At 35.1% G+C, this 17,953-nt stretch overlaps 1 protein-coding gene across 1 annotated transcript in view; it reads left to right on the forward strand.

Moving 5' to 3' along the window:
• The window catches only part of LOC121430688, a 42,030-nt gene extending 24,077 nt beyond the window's left edge, over positions 1-17,953 (forward strand). The window contains exons 16-33 of the mRNA XM_041628033.1: positions 1,921-2,062; positions 2,819-2,911; positions 3,613-3,726; positions 4,004-4,080; positions 5,244-5,357; positions 5,800-5,947; positions 7,341-7,448; positions 8,499-8,741; positions 9,209-9,390; positions 9,955-10,138; positions 11,012-11,110; positions 12,273-12,482; positions 13,482-13,583; positions 14,275-14,463; positions 15,465-15,578; positions 16,016-16,234; positions 16,937-17,062; positions 17,535-17,953. Coding sequence (XP_041483967.1) covers positions 1,921-2,062; positions 2,819-2,911; positions 3,613-3,726; positions 4,004-4,080; positions 5,244-5,357; positions 5,800-5,947; positions 7,341-7,448; positions 8,499-8,741; positions 9,209-9,390; positions 9,955-10,138; positions 11,012-11,110; positions 12,273-12,482; positions 13,482-13,583; positions 14,275-14,463; positions 15,465-15,578; positions 16,016-16,234; positions 16,937-17,062; positions 17,535-17,734 — 2,664 coding nt within the window. The 3' untranslated portion in view covers positions 17,735-17,953. The remainder of the gene's footprint in view (positions 1-1,920; positions 2,063-2,818; positions 2,912-3,612; positions 3,727-4,003; positions 4,081-5,243; positions 5,358-5,799; positions 5,948-7,340; positions 7,449-8,498; positions 8,742-9,208; positions 9,391-9,954; positions 10,139-11,011; positions 11,111-12,272; positions 12,483-13,481; positions 13,584-14,274; positions 14,464-15,464; positions 15,579-16,015; positions 16,235-16,936; positions 17,063-17,534) is intronic.

A 17,953-nucleotide genomic window follows, 5' to 3' on the forward strand; every position in this document is an offset into this window, starting at 1 on the left:
TCCATGATTGCTTAGTGCGGAAAAAATGACTAACAACTATTATAAGGAAAACATCCATATTAGAGTAACACCGATATATGTGAAGCTTGTGATCAGTCTATTGCTAAATTAGTAATTCCTTAATGGTTATTGTACTTCTTAAGAATATTTACAACCGAATTAATTGTTGAGACTGAAGTGTTTTTTTCAATAGAGCTGATCAGGAGAAATGGCTTTTAGTCGTATTCGACAGGCTTATCTAAAAAACGTTTAGAACATGAATATTCACTAATTAGTGGTGTAACATTGAAATAGTAAGAGATTATGCCCAAGCTTGTATTGTTTGTGAATTATGAAATAGTAACAGTAAAATGCAACATATTCAATACGATAATATTTACGTCAATCGTTAAACCCAAGTGGTTCGGATCCCCTTTAACATGTTTAAAAGAGAGTTTCACCCTGACAAAACGTTTATTGTAAAAATAGCTGTAAAAATACTGCCGAAAGTTTGAGAAAAATCCATTAAAGAATAAAAAAGAAATTATAATTTTTAATCATTTGATTCATGAAGCCATATGCGAGCAGCTTTCTTACATATCTTATGGTACAAAATAATCCGTGAAATGTCATTTCCTCAGAATATCGACAATGATTTTTACTGTACCTTCGGTATATCAATAAACAAATCATTTCACACCCGTTCCTGAAAAGAAAAGCAAAGAAAACTAAATCATGACGAACCATTAAAAATTTAAAATTTATGCATTTTATATTATGTAACATATAGGGCAGCTACTCGTTTATGACGTCACAAATCCAAAACTTGAAATTCTAATTTCCTTCTAATCTTTAATGGATTTTCCTCAAACCTGTAATATTTTTATGAAATTTTCTGCTATTCTCACAACAATCATTGTTTTCAGGGTGAACTTCCTCTTTAAAGCCATAGCTTGTGACAGGATTAAAAAACACAACATGTAACAATAATTAGATGTGCGACGTTAGAATCACATTATATTATCGACATATAATATGATACTATAAAATTTATGATGTACACAGTGATCATAATGTATGATTTATAATGCTAAATAAACAATCTGTCCCGGAGGGGCCACTTACATTGACGAGTGGATACCATGCGCGACCAAAAAAACACGTAAAAAGGATGTCTTTTTCACGATAGGGCACGTTACGTACGTAACGTGATAAGGGTGTCAAAAACACAAAAATAATGAAAATATTTTGCTATGAAAATTACGTGTTTAGGGTCGAATTTGCTGGGATGATAAAACAAAATTAAAATGTTTTATAAAGGATTCCTTTTTGCCCCGACACTTCGTGTTTAGAGTCCGATTTGCGCGAGGTGTTGAAGGTGGGGTCGTTCTAAACCAAATAAGGTAAGGCCGATGACCGAAGGACCCGTGACAATAAAATATTCCTGTACTTGTTTAGGGGTTCATTTCAGGATATATTTGCCAAGAGTATCGTTTTGTTTCTAATACTTGTTAAGGGTAGGGTTTCACACGCCAATACTTGTTAAGGGGTGCATTTTCAGAATATAGAAATTACGTGTTTAGGGTGCTTTTCGAGACCCCATGGTCGCGCATGGTATCCACTCGTGAATGGAAGTGCCCCCCCCCCCCGGGCAATCTGTAGAGTGCTCATTGCGCAATGAATGAAGAAAAGAAAATGTATATAAAGTAATTAAAGACAATACTAGAGGACATAGGAAGCATTAAAGAGACGACTTTGGATTGTATCACATTTATAATTTAAACAATGAAAGTACTATCTAAATAAAATCAATAACAGTATCACATCAATTGTGATTTATTACTTGAAACCGTCGCAGTTTCTTTTTTAATTCCACCTTATTTACGTTTAATTTGTTATCTATCTTATTATTTTCATTTCTACGCTCCATGATCTAAATAGGTTTTCAATGGCAATACCGAATATGGAACGGTCAAGTACCTGTATTTCGACACAGCTGTCCACGCCCGCTTCGTGAGGTTCGAACCCCAGACATACTCGGGTGCATTGTCAATGCGAGTCGAGGTCTACGGATGCCGAAACAGTAAGTATATAACAATTGACGTAGAGGGCGACATAAAAAAGTATAGTGGCACATAAAATACTGTACTCCAGCTGATAGCCAGCGTCTAAATCTGCTTTTTAAATTATCGGTCAAACAGAAGTCAGAAATCTATATTCAATTCAATTCAATTCAATTCATTTATTTCATATATATATATATATATTACAAATTAAATGAAGTTACACAGATAACGTGTGGTTCATCAGTACTTTATTGATTGGCTACTCGGAGTTTCACGCAGACTAGCCTTTATTGTTGCCTGAAGACCGCATCTGCGTGAAACTCCGAGTAGCAAATCAATAAAGTACTGATGAACCACACGTTATCTGTGTAACTGTATTTATTTTATTTCATGCTCTACCTCATCACAGACATCGAGCACTCTTAATTACAAGGATAGCATTCACCAAGTATATATATAAAAAAAAGGTGACCATTCATTTTTTAGAGTGAAGAGATTTGATAAAAACGCCGATGATATTTTATCCCAAAATGTATTCTGATTTCAGATATAGATTATACACAATAAATACAAACATATATATACATGTTATGTGCGTGCCTATTAATTTACGTCCGTGGAGCGATTAGGTCTATTTGGTCAAATTAATAAAATCAGTGGAATACCAGCTTTTGGCTGATTATAAAATGAAATCCCTTTTAAGGTCTGTCTATATCATGTCTTCTCAATCATTCTCCTCACTCATCATACTCATTTTGCTGTTTCATCCTTAGGTCTTGTGTCATCAGAGAACGTTTTGGATGAGTCAAGCAGTAGCTACGGATGGTATTACACTTCTGGGTCATCGTGGGACTTTAAAACGACAAGTAAATTAATTGAGCTTTTGATTCTCTCATCTAATAAAAAACAATGAGCATACATCTCGGAAGACAACTTAACTCTTTAATCCAATTCATATACCTTCACAGTTGTATATTTAGTAAAAAAAAAAGTGTTCATTTCATTTTATTTATTTACATCTCCATTTACAATATATTTTGTTCCATACATCATAAGTTGATACATAATCATTAGATCAAGTAAAATTTACATAACAGTAATCGAGATAACTATTCAAACAGGTTGGAAATGTAGGAGGCTGATGAAACGCTGAGCTTGTAGAGTGCAACCTCCTATTAAAATATTCGTATAAACAGTACAAGCAGAAACAAGTTTTGATCAAATAAAAATAGAGTTTTAATCACATGAATAGATATACTCACATTATCAGTAAAAATATCAAAACACCGAGATAATTCCTTTTTTTAAATCGTCGCCCATATCCTTAATATTCTCGCATACTTGAACATCAGGGGAGTGTTTTATCAAATTTTCGTCCGACAAGTTGTCAGATCCGACAACTTTCCTTGATTTTGAATCCCTGAGAAGCAATGTTACTATGGTTACTGTCGGATAGAACAGGACTTGTCAGATAAGACGTCCAACAACTCCTTTCATGAAACGCCCCCTCCCGAATCACAGTTAATGATATTGTTGAATTATTCAATTTCTATTTTTCCTCGTTTAGTTGATGGTTCGTACGTCAACCAAGATGACCTCGCTTCACTCAGCGGTGTGACGATGGGTGCGTCAAGCGAGAAAAGTGGTAATGAAGCGACAGAGGGCGTTCTTGATAATTCCGGTAATTAATGTTCATTTCATTTAATTCAATTTCATTTTATTAAGTAGCATACATAAATTGGGGGGGGGTGGGAGCGCTAGCCCCACCCCAAAATAATATCAAAGAAAAGGAAAGGAAAGAGAGGATGAAATATAATGATGTTTCCTTGTTCTGAGCATTTCGATTACGCACTCATAATAAATTTTGAAAATTCAAGTAAAACTGAAGTGAGTAAATAACTTTGGGATATCTTTTTAAAACCCTGAACACTTATTCTGATTTTTCTCTTTCTATGTAGGATGTTGGGTCCCAAGTACGACCAATGCTAATGAGTGGCTACAGTTTGATTTCACTGTTGGTACAATCATAACAAAGGTAAGTATTTGATCAGGGTCAAGTGATACGAAGGAAAACAATCAATGCTAATCACAGTTCTGACTGGCTATTAGTCGGTATTAATGATCAATATACGCATGCAAATGTGAGTGTGATTGGCCAATTTCATTTTAAAATCGATTCTAAATCCTTCTGTAACGGAGCCGAGAACAAGGACACACGGGTTTGTTGATTCGTGTAATAATTGTAGCATCAATCGTTTAAAACAGTGAGGGGATAGTAGTCTGTCGTTACGCCAGACTCTAGTGAATAGCGATTCCTTAGTTTAACAGATACGCCATGATTGTCACCAACTGAATCGGCTGAGCGGTGTTACGGCAGAAAAAGATTAACTTCGCAAAATTATACATGTATAGGCCTGGATATATCAACTGAAAGAGATAATTGCTAATTAAAAGCTTTCTATAAAACTCGCGATATACTTTTCCTTGGTTATATAAGGATGATCAGTCATACCGCGGGCGGAACCAGGATTTTCCAAAAGGGGAGCAGATTTTCCCGAGGAAAAATGTGATAAGCAAAATAAAAAAAGGGTTTTCAACATAAAACAATAACATTTGTCCACAAAAAGCTTTGACAAAAAGAGAGAGAGAAAAAAGGTCTTTATACTTTCAAAAAGGCATTTATTGTGTCTATCGGGGGGGGGGGCATAGGACGGCTTTGCCCCCCCACCTATGGATCCGCCAGTGAGTCATACCCTCAAAAGCAACTCTTCAGGGGGGGGGGCATATGCGATTTCATCAATCATGTTCAAGTAGTGAATATTAAGAGGGGAAACGAGAGTGAAACAAAAAAGTCATAGCTTAACTCTCTCTTGATTATCCAATATCATGTGTTGTATTGATGGCTTTAATCAATATTACTGTCAGCGTTGGAGGTCGAAGTCTGAAAAAAATATACCGAAATAAGCAGGATTCCCCTTTCATATTTCAAGATTTACTGTCATTTATGTTTGGGCCTACACGTCTTAGGTAATGATGATAAAACTATGAACAACCTAACTTGACAATTTTCCTTTGTGTGTGTGTGTACTGAAGAGTTGCCCCCAATCGATCCTTCGCTGGTAAAACATTTTTATATCACAATTTAAGGTTGATGAATGATTATTAAGAAATGACGAATAAACATATTATCTTTTACAGATTGACATGCAAGGACATCACAGTAGTGCCAATAAATACGTGGAGAGTTATAACATCTTGCACGCAATGAGTGATGATTCCTTTACAACCTTCCAATACCTAGGATCAGATTATGTAAGTGTAATCCAAGGTGATTTGATTTGTTATTAAAAAAAATAAAATCAATCACCATGGTTTTTTGTTCAATAACCTCAAATTTCATTGTTAGCAATATATTACGGGTAGTACACGTAAATTCAACTTGTTCAGTGGATTAGAAGACAAATTACAAAATGGAGACCTTGCACGGTCCGTCAGAAAATAAAGGCCTAGACATTTATATTGCTCTCTTATCTTTTGATCTTTTTGTTTTTGTCGAATATTTATCGTCAAGCTACTCTGAATTTTGTTTTTATCAGAATGAATGTAATTACAGAGTTACAGGTTTTTCCTTTTGCATTTTTGGTCGAAATCAAAAGCGAAGACTGTCATATTTTTTAGTGTCTTTGTGCTGCTAAATGGATGATCAAACATCGTTTTATTTTTGTTATTTTTGTTTATGTATTTCATTTCATAGCTGTTCATTGGGAATGACGGATCGGGAGTCGATGTTATATCGTCTGCATTTTTCAATCCTCCACTCATTGCACGCTACGTCAGGATTGCCCCTCAATCTTGGGGAAATAGTATCGGATTAAGAGTGGCTCTATACGGTGTACAGCATAGTAAGTAGCACCCCCAAACTATGACAAGATACAAGATACACTGTAAAAAAGTTGGGTATTTGTTTTTTACCAGCACGAGGTTAATTATGTGTTCAACCAATTTGGGGCAGTATTTTACTCGATGCGGAAAGCATATTGTCCAGTAAGATAAAGAAAAATAAGCAGCAATTCTTTCAGAATGGGCAAAAATTTTCATCACACTGGATATATAAAAATGCCCAAAAGAAATGCCCGATGTTGGTTGGACACATAATTACCGTCATAGAGCACTTTTACCCAACATTTTGTTTTAGAGTGTACGAGATTTTTTATTTTGTCTCCGCAAACAAGATGATTACAAGGAAATTTGTTTCCTCAATTATAATAGACGTGCATGAACAAAACAAAAACAACGAAACAAATAAATAATAATTATTACTTTTATAATCATCATTATTATGATTATCATTAATGTTATTATTATTACAATTATAATTACTACTACTATTATTATCATTACTATTACAATTATGATCATTATTACTATCATAAAACTTTCAAGGATATCAGTGTCATCATGATCATGGTCGTTGTGTTGAACTTTGAAGCTAGCTTGGCGTCATTTGCACAATATATGATGTATTGATTAAAGGCCTATATGTTTCATGGATAAATGCAAAGCAATGATATGCCAAATGAAAATGGGGGGGGGGGAGGGTAGTATATTCACAGCAAGGATAAGGGAGAGATATTTGTGTTAGATGAGAGTTTAAAGGCCTGGTCACACCGCCCGAGCGTTGTTGGAGCGGTCGTTGAGCGGTAGGGAGAGAGGGTCGAATTTCACTCACAAAATTGGGGGAAAATCGAAAACAAAAATCGAAATAAAAAACAATCGAAATCGAAAATGTTGAACGGTAGCGAGCGATGATGATTTTTTCTCTCCGCTCCACGAGCGCTCCAACAACGTTCGGGCGGTGTGGCAAGGCTTTAAGAAGCATAGGAAAGGGAGCGGTTGATAGGACGATGAAATAGGTGTAGGGGAGGGGTGGGGGTGAATTTTCAGTTAACGGCATGTAACACAGATGGTAGCCATTAATAGTACACTTGACTTTATAAGCTAAGTTTATTACGTAATAACCGAATGAAATTTTTAATAATCACCCTTTGATTTAGACGGTGCAAATCAAAGATTTCGTTATAACCTCTTGTGAAAATGGCAATGCCATTTCCCCTAATTTTTGTAGAACAGTTCACCAGATTCATCAACTTTCACTGTGACACAATGTCAGCATATAGACCAACTCTATAAGATGGTTTATATTGGTTTATATTATTTCTATATGATACATATACATATTCTTTTTTTAGTTTTGAGTATGCTATTGATTTATTTTTGATTTTTTTTTTAATCCAGGTGGTACATGCAGGGAATGGGAAGCCAATCAGTACAATGCCGTTACGACAGCCGGTTATTATCTTTATACAGACATTACTGATCCCATCTACTGCCCGATCGACAACTGTAAGTACAATTCAATTCGATTCAAGGTTTATTAAAAACACGAGTCGCAGCCAAATGGCTGAATTGGTCCTGTAAACAAAGTAAAAACAATTAAAAGACTCATTATATATTTAAAACATTAAAACATTTAAAATGACATGAGAAATATGTGTGTAGGCAAGAATACTAAGGCAATGATAATGTATATACATGTACATAGGATAATGAGTAAAAGGTAAATTAAGAATAATAAAAACAAAATAAGTAAGCTGTAAAAGATCAATAAATATATATGGATATTCAATAAAAGAGTTGATTTCCTCAATCATGAAAAAACTTGATATTACAAGTAGGCTGGTAATGCTTTCGAATGAGCAATGGGTTTATTGATTGGGCATGTCTTTATTCAGGAGATCTATGAAATATGGTATTTGGGCTATTGCAAATCGATTTGTCTTTGTATTGCTGATATCTAGGAGTATGTCGGAGATTGATGGTTAAGTTTTTTTGAGGAGGTAACCTGGTACTGAATGTTGGATGTTTGGTTAAAGACATTGCGATATTGTACAGGACTATCCTTCCGGCTTCCGGGTGTTATTAATCTAATCTAGGAGAAGTTGTGAGCATTTAACTTAAAACAGGTCCAGATCAAGATGAAATATGTATTTTTAAAGAGTGGGATACAAATTTGAAGGCCCCTTTACTGGGTTGGCTAAAACAAACTTGTTGAAGTGGCTAGATTTTGAAACTAGTTAGCTCAGTGCCACTGATACTCATTTTTTCATTTTATAACCAACAAGCAGACTGTGTTCTAGTAGAATTTGACTCGAAAATAGTTGGATGTGACCAAATTAACAACTGAGCTCCAGTGACCATTTCTTATCTTGTTTTTTTACACTTTGTTGTTTTCCAGTGCAGTTTTGGGCTTACTAAAATCCCAAACAGCCATAAAAAAGAAAATAGAAATATATCGAGGAAATGCCTTAATGAGAGAGAATGAGAAAAATGCGTCAGACAATACAGTGATTCTTATTTATATATATATTTTTCTAATCCCACTCCGGACCACAGCGCCCGATTACAGTAGTTGTCAGGACTACTATGACGCAGGATTTACAGACGATCACTACTACATCTTAAACCCGTCGGGGGGCTCCTACGACGATACCATCTTCGTCCATTGTGACTTCACATCCGTCCTCAACAATAATGTTGCTATGGTAACCGTAAGCAGCGATTTGAATGGTTGGAATTTTCTCCAGTCTTACGTCGGGAATTATTCCTCGAGCGTTACGTATAGCTCAAATGCAGCCGGTAAGATCATGAACATGAGAGATAATTGTAAATAAAAAATACTAAACGTTGTCAGTCACGTTTGACATGCTTGATATAAGCTGGAAAAATGAAGGAATGAATGAAAAATCGAGTTATCAAATATATACACAAATAGTTAAATGCATAATAAATATGAATTGATTAATGACTAAATTAATAGATGTATATATTAATCGATAGACAAATAATAAAAAATATATAAATGAATGAATAGATAAATAAATAAATGAATGAATGAATAAATAAATAAATCAATTAATGGATATAGACGCATATAAATAAATTAAGAATATATCGATAAAAGTTAGATATGCGAGGAATGAATTGTATCAATTTCGGCTAGAAACCTATTGATTTCAACCACAAGAAAAGTAGGGTGAAGCAAGTTGGGTTTCATTCTCACAATCATTCATTGTCGCAATTGTTTTGATCTTTATCATTTCTAGCTAACGTAGGATTCATGGCTGCTGCTTCCGATTACTGCTACCAATATATGATGTACGAATGCTTTGAATCGAGGACTTTCTCTGGTTCTTTGGCCTGGTCTTATTGGCAGGACAAGGATGAAAACCAGATGCCATTCTGGCCCGGCAATGAGGCCGAATCTACAGCTTGCTATTGCAACGAGGTACGATGGTAACTTAAAAGTTTGTGTGAGTGGGTGTTAGGGTGCGTGCGCCCGCGTGTGTGTGAGAACCAAAGGATGGTGGGTGGGTGGATTGGTAGCCGTGGGTGAGGGTTAGTGTGTGGATGTGATTAGGTTAGAGGGTGTTATGTGACGCATGTGCGCTTTTACCGGGGAATAAAGTTGAACGGAAGTATCTAAGTAAGTGGCCCACAATTTGTACCGGCAAATTGCCATACCCAAGCGTCCCAATTAGATGGATGATGTATAAGAGAGAGTGTGTCGTCGTGATATCCGCCCTCTACTACTACTAACTACTATTACTATTACTACTATTACTACTACTACTACTACTACTACTACTACTACTACTACTACTACTACTACTACCTATACTAAAAGTACTGCTGCTGTAGTTAAAAAATACACAAAAGCAACAGAGAACATCAGTAATCATGATAACAACGATACCAACTTCATTTTGTTTTGTTTAATTTACATTGGCAACGTCATTATCAATCATCTTGCACTATTTTAATCCACAAATACTTTCCTCTCTATCTTTAGCTCGGTAATTGTGCTAAGAATGACGAATCCTGCCACTGTTCTGGTCTGGGCAACTGGTACTCGGAAGGCGGATGGATAACGAATAAAGACTTATTACCAATAGGAGGTCTCTACATTAGTGATATTAGCGACGGGTCATCATCTGGAAATTTTACTATTGGAGACCTAATGTGTTTCACGAAATGTAAGATATGCCATTGTCAACGAGTCAAACACAGTATTTAAAAGACATATTTCAGTCCTCTGACTACATTAGATCGAATGATAAAAGCAAATAATTAATCTCACTGTATAAAGCAAAATTAATCATTCGCCTAGATGTTGTCTATGTCTTGTCTACCAACATAAATTATGTTTTTACTCTCTCTATCTCTGAACTGACTATTAAGGTCCTCATAAGATGTGAATATAACCAAGTTAAAAAAACTACAACATGGAAATCCAATAACGACTAGAGTTTTGAATATTTCAGACCGCCTTTGATTTGTGATGTACAACAATCAATCAGGCAGCCTCCATTGCTTCAATAAATGCCTTTGGTCAAAGTGCCAATCAATTGGAGAGAGAAACAGACCCAAATTTAGCTTTTGAATAAATCTGTAGCTTATGAATCATACTTTGAAACTTTTGTCACAGAGATAATTAAAAAAAATCATCATCATGGTTATTATTACAATTGGTATTAATATCATTAAAATAATCAATTTTTAGATAATGATTGTTATTATCATTATGGGTTTTTTTAAATTGGAAATAAGCTATCTCGGCTTTCATGGCTATCCTGTCAAGGGTTTTTTACACTTCACATTATTCACGTGCTTGCTATATTTTTCCTGACAAATGAATAAATAAGTATCATTATTCGTTAATGCTCTAATCATAATCAACACCATCGTCATCACCATTAATTGTTATTAATTAATTGTTATTAATTGTTGTGCGTGACTCCGTTGGTTTTTTCCTCCAATGTAACTTATAGAATATATCCAAGGTAACTTAGATTTCATTGCTATACTCGTTCTACATAATTCTTCTACTTTTTCGTTTAATATTCAAGCTGGAGCTGTGCCATCGTCATGCTATGACGTAGCACAAGACGGTCATAGCACAAATGGATTGTATCTTCTCAAACTGAGTACGGGAGACTACATTCCAGGTGAAAATTTATATATATATTTTTTTTTTAGAAGTCTATTTTTTGATATAAATTTCATACTCCATCAAGTATATCACATTTTCAAAGTCATCCACACATGATACATTCATGTGATATAGTCATTATTTGATGACGATATTTCTGGAGTGAAGGAAATAATCCATATATTTTACCTAAGGGAAATTACCTTAAAAACTTTTACATACATATCCGGAGTTTTTATCAAGTTCAATTTATTTCACTTTCATATTTTGTCTATTATTAACCTTTTTTCTCCTATATTGTTTTATGAAAGGGTTTTTTATTTATTTACCTATTCATCTATTATTTAATTTATCTATTTATTTCTTGTTTAGGGGGTAAATAGTTATTCATATATAGAATAGATTATGCAAATATGAGTATTTTTATTCATTTCAACACGCAAAACCAGTCAGTTAATCGAGTCAGCTTTGTGCAACTGTTATCCTAGTCATATTCGACTATTTCCTAGCCGTATTTTACTAGAACGGAGTTATTTCTGACAAGAATATAGTGTCAGAAATGTGACTAGATACATCAGTTGCACCCAGTTGGCTACTAGTCTAGTCAATTTGACCGATTTTCGTTTAGAGTTAAAGGGTATGGAATATCAGATAACCTATAGTGATAACAGAAATGTCATCAATTCATTTTCAAGGACCTATTCTTTGGAATAATTTACTGCATTCTATTAAAACACGCCGAACCCTCAATTCTTTAAACGTTATTACACATTACATCTTTTAAGTTTGTATTCTTAATTTGATTGCATAACTACGCTATATATTTTGAATGTATGTGTTAATGTATGTTTTCATTTATGTTATCTTTTTTTTGGTAATATTGATTGATGTTGTCTTATAGTTGTTGGGTCAACGTTCACTAAGGCTATCTGCTCTTTTTTTGGCCCCCATTCTCATAAATATTTTTTTGTATGTTGTCACAATGTTTTACTTTTGTACCTTAAGTATGTTTTCATGTTCTTATTGAGAGTGTTGATAAAAAAAAAATCAAATTGAATTGAATTGAATCAATTCTGCTCATGCTATCGCCATCGATACGTACTCCCTCTAGCATCCCTCTAGGATTACTATTACTTTTAGCTATGTAAACATTCCAATAACTCCATTATCTGTTGCAGTATACTGCGACTTCAACTCCGTGGAAAATGCGATCCTCACCCGACTTGGACACGACTTCCAAGAGCCATACGACGTTTCCGATTACAAACGCGAAGGACGATTCGCTCGTGATATCAACTACGACTACGCAGCGACGATCACAAAGGCAGGCCTATTGGTCGATGGAGAAGATGCGTGCAGACAAAAGATAGAATTCACCTGTTACGATGGTAAGTGAATTCAATACAATATACTACTAGTATCAGCTATCTGTTCGTCATTTATTAAGATGATTGAGGATTAAGCACAATAGCGAACATAATTTAGAGGTGGGGGAGGGGGGGGGGGGCTTGGGTGCTATGGACCCCTAACTTTTTATCACCAAAAAAAAGAGAAAAAAGGGAAAAGGTGAAATATTGAATTATTGCCTAAATATTTTGTCACAATCCATGAGAAATCTATAATTTTGAATAAAAAAGGTCACAATTTTTCTCACTCGGTTCGTTATCTCGCAGCTTTTTTTTCAAAATGTCCCCATACGCTATCTATTGCCCCCGCCATTTTTTGGGGCGGGCAACTGATTAAGTACTCCTTGGTAATAAAATAGTTAATGACTTTAATCTTTATGGATAGTCCTCCTGGCTGTTATATTATCAGTTACAACTGGGAAGCTATGGATAGAATTAAATAAATTTGATTCACATGGCGCCCTGTTTTTAAGAAAAAAAAATGGAATATAGTTTAACTATTGTAGTAAATTCCCTTGAAAATCGGAGTGATTTACCTATTTGTGGTTACTTGGGTGTAATGGGGATTAAATTGTAGAACGTGTACAAACACTGAGGCCCTGATTTTCTTCATTAAGCTGGCGGTGAACGTCATTAAATCATCTTTCATAATATTCGTTAATTATTATTTTATCACGAATCATCGAGACAAGCAACTTTATGTCCATTGCATGTTTTTAATTGTCAATAAATAAAGGTAATCAAACAACAAACCTTTTCTAATTCGCAAGACATTTTGTGCAAGGCAGAATAACATGATTGATGTTCACTGAAAGTTTCCCTACAGAATACAAAAAGCAATCAAATCTTATATGTGATGGCGCGGATGACATTTCTTTAGAAAATTTCCAAAGACGAAAATAATAATAGATCCATAACGAATAATAATAATCAATGAAGATTTATTAGAAAATTGATGTACTCTGTGTTTATTCTGAACAGGAGCATTGTTGGACCCCATAGAATATTCTTGGTTAGGGCTCCGCAACGGCTCGGCGTCCACGTCCTGGGCAGGCACCAGTGTGAATGATATGTGCCCATGTGGTAAGTAGTATTGTCTAGTTAATTTTGGTGGCAGAGAGTAATAATGAAATGTGTTAATACCTGACAATAGAAGTGTAATGATGAAGATGTTTTGACGAATCATTTATCTTCTACAATTTAAATATGCAAATCTCTACATAACTTGAAAATGCATTGGGATTGAAAGGATGAACTAAGTCTTCTTAGGGAAAGTCGTAATTAATAGTGATCTAAATTATCATATCTTAATATGGGATTTTGGTAGAATCGTAAGAATACAGTAGAAATTTTGACGTGCTTAAAATTAATATGTGCTTTAAGGCTCCTTGTATTTTGAATAAATGTTTTTCAAACCATTATCATTATCATTGCAAGTATCATAAAAGTATCGTTATCTTTGCATTAATATAAAGTCGGTTTACAAAGAAGAGGAATGTGATAATGAGGATCATGATGACACTATTAATGATAATGACAATACTAATAACAATGATTGAGGGTGAAAATGGTGAACAAATTTGGTCTTACATTTAAAGTTAACACATCGTTATCAGTTGAATATTCTAGTATTATGACGATTCAAAAAATTATATACATTGTCATCATTAATTTTGTTACCATAATTATCAGAATCATCATCAAATTCATGAAAAATTATTAGCACTATCTTGGGTGACGATTTATTCTCTTTGCCGTTACGATACCCAATAAGGTGCTCTTGGAAGTTGCTATGACAACAGCCAAAGTTGCAACTGTGACGGGGTGCAGACAACGATTCACGAGGACAATGGATGGGTAACAGACAGGACCATGTTACCATTGAAACAAATGAGAGTTGGGGGAATACAGTCTGGCGAGACCGCAACTGTCAAAGTCAGCAAGCTTGAATGTTTCAAGGAAGGTAAGCACTGTGTGGTTTAGTGGTCACAGCGTTGGACCTGTGATTGCAAGGTTGTGGGTTCAGATCCCCGCTCATGCATTACCTCTGCTTCAACCGAAAACGGTTCCAGAGTAATCTCGGTCGACTATACTGTATAAAGCCCGTATAAAGGTGAGCCATGCACTGAGACTGATTTAACTTTTGTTTCCTGTGTGACTGATTATATCAGCTAATATGTAGCGAAAAGCTGCGGCGCCGCGTTCTTATGAATGTTACTTTAACTGACACACACATAGAGAAGAATTCGTACAGGGGAGGGTGTGTGTGAATAAAAGAACATGTGGGTGGATATGTGCGTGTGTGTAAGCGTGTGTGTGTGTGTGTGAGTGGGTGGGAAGTAAGCACTAGATATCATACAAAGATGACTTTGGAAAGACAACTTCGTCGACAGTATTGTGACATCATCTAGACTTTTATAATCTATTTCACACTGTGTTGTACATGAATTTCTTCCAAAATGAAATAGACGTCAGCTCCATAACATTCTAAATAGTACAGCAGCTACTTGTAATAATGAATGCAACTTCCTTTATTTGGTATTGGGGAATTTAATGCCATTGTATTGATCCATAAAGAACTATTTTACTTACCAAAATAGAATATTCATTAAAATAGACAGCAGCAAAAAGCCTACAAAATATATATTGTCTATATAGAATCTTATGAATCTTATTTCTGCTGCAGGCAAGCAAGCCATGCGTCAATTGACAAACAAAGGGGTCAAATTAATGTGAATATTTTAATTGATACGTGGATAGGAAAGTCGGAAATAAAAAAAGAAGTCCATGACTGAAGATGTCAATGTCCTGGACTTAGCTTTATAATATCAATAATCTTTTGCTGCCAGTTATTGTCATGGAGTGTAGGGATACCAGATACTCTCGATATGCAGCACTGTGATCGTACAGTGATTCTTTCAAAAGGGAGTTTTAAAAAAATGTGGTGCTTTTTTTCTTCTCTAGAATCTGGAGCGTTACCTCCATCATCGTGTTATGAGATCAAACAGAACGGGGATTCCATAGCTGGAAATTATCTCATCGATCCCGATGGGTCGGGCGGTGAGGAGCCTTTCATAGGTAAGCATAAGCAGGATAAAATGGGGTAAAATGTATCCTTTTCATCTCTCAACGGGCTTCAATAATTTAGGAAAATAAGAGTATTTTGACTTTATCAATCAGAATTTTATTGCAGATTTTTACCACAAATGCAAGGAGATTGCTGTAGCTGTAGATCTATTTGTTATTGCATTTTAATCAAATTGGTCAGCCTAATTACAAAGAATTGTGATAACATGCGTCGGCCCTATTTCTTGTAACTTATTCTTGATTCACTCCGCTTTCTTATATTATCGCCGATTGTCAAATACTATTAATGATGTAACAGCTGTAATTGGCTGCAAGTTGTTGCAACTTATAGCAGTTACATTATTTTAAGCAATTTTGTACTTTTTTATTTACCGTTTTTCGTTTTATTTACTACTTAATAATTTTTTAAAATTTCCCATCCCATTCAGTTTATTGCGATCCAAGTTTCAACTCCACGCATGCGCAAATGATTATACATCACGACTCTGAAGACCGCAGTCACGTGGTCGATAAAGGCTCGGCTGGAGAGTACCAGAAGATGGTGACGTATGATGGCGTCACAATTGAACAGTTTACATCACTCTTCTCAAATGACATCAATGTCATGTTCCTATCCTGTGTACAAGAAATTAAATATGAATGCTATGGTAAGAAACACATAGTTAAAAATAAACTTATATGGAAAAAAATATGACAACAACGGACAGTTTTTGGCGCACGTGTCTGCCTTCTCTCTGTATATAGGGCCTTAATATATATATCTTTTAAATTAATGTATTAGACAGAGAAAAAAAAGTTGTACACTTACAAAGATTGGCAAAAATAATCAATCAACGCATTTTTTATATGTGACCGACAGTCAAAATGACCAAATCAACCAATTGCATGCTTGAAATCTACCAGAATTTGATTGGTGTTTATTGGTATGTGTTACATTGACCAAACCTTTTTAAGAATGAAGTTGAAAAGATACCCTGACTCTTTCTGTCTTTGTTTTTCTCAGAATAGTTGTACTAAGATAGATGGTGCGTTACAAGTACATACGAACAAGATATAACAGTAATCATCAGACCAACAAGAAGAGAGTGGTTGTGATGTGAATATTTCACCCGAAGAAAATAGAGAAGTACATTTAAAAGTTATTAAAAAATGACTCCTGATAGAATGTGTTTTCCAATTTGAATAATAAAGTGGTTGTATTGACCATCGGGGTTTTTTTTATTCGAAAAGTAAAAATCAAAGCTTTAAAATTTCACTTCTGAACTTAAGTACAGTGTTCCTGAAGAGCCGATTCAATTAAATTATTTTCCATTATTTCTTGTCTGTTTTGTGTCTCCGTGATACCAAAGCTTCTACCCTGCTCAAGAATAACATGGGTTGGTTTGTAGACCGCCTTGGAGCTTCAAGGACTAATTTTGGAGTCGCCAATGACAGTATCTCATCATGTCCGTGCGGTGTCGATGGAACTTGCAGCAGTAAGTACAAAGCATCAAATTAATTTCATTTACACATTCCTAACAAAGAGAGGTAAACAAGATAAAAGAAAGTATTTTCTGACCTGTTCCAAATTTATTGTTTACATGGACTGCTTTAGGTCTAATTCAACATTTGCAGATGACTCATTTTAAATTTTTTTGTAGAAATATTCACTTATTATATATGTTTTATATTTCATAACGTTTCCAAAAAGCGAAAAAACATTATTTTAGATATTTAAAAAATATTATGGCTAAATATTATATAACGAAGCAAAAAGATTTTTAACCATATATAGACCATACTTCTTGACATTTTATGTTTTCCTAAGCTTTAGGTAACATGATCATAATTTCTTATAATATTTTTGTGTTAGCCTGAAAAATTCAGTGTAAACGCCTTGAACATCAAGTATTTATTATTGTGAACTCTGTGAACAAATCATTTCTCTTAATACTATCTTTACGTCAGGCGCATCTGAGGTTTGCAACTGTGACAACGACGCGATCAGCTGGGCGGAAGACACAGGGGACATCAACGACTTCCACGCTTCTTTCCTACCGGTCACTCAACTACGGTTTGGTGACACCTCTGGGGGTGTAGGAAACGAAGAGGGGTACCACACCCTTGGCCCTCTTATCTGCAGTTCTGGACCTAGTAAGTATGGATGAAACTGCTCTGGCCATCTTAAACAAATTCCTGGTGTTCGGGAGAGTGGGACCTACCGGATAGCATTATCCCACAGGTGGCCAGGACAGGAGGTAAGTAAATCGACTCGTCGCATGCAGCTGAGATGCGCGTTCCCCCGTGCGTGATACCCCGCGCCTTTTGTTTATTTTGGAAGAACATTGTTCGACTCTGGTGAACTGTTTTAAACGAAAATCTTGCGC

Source organism: Lytechinus variegatus, chromosome 17 (genome assembly GCF_018143015.1).
Source record: "Lytechinus variegatus isolate NC3 chromosome 17, Lvar_3.0, whole genome shotgun sequence".
Taxonomy (NCBI): domain Eukaryota; kingdom Metazoa; phylum Echinodermata; class Echinoidea; order Temnopleuroida; family Toxopneustidae; genus Lytechinus; species Lytechinus variegatus.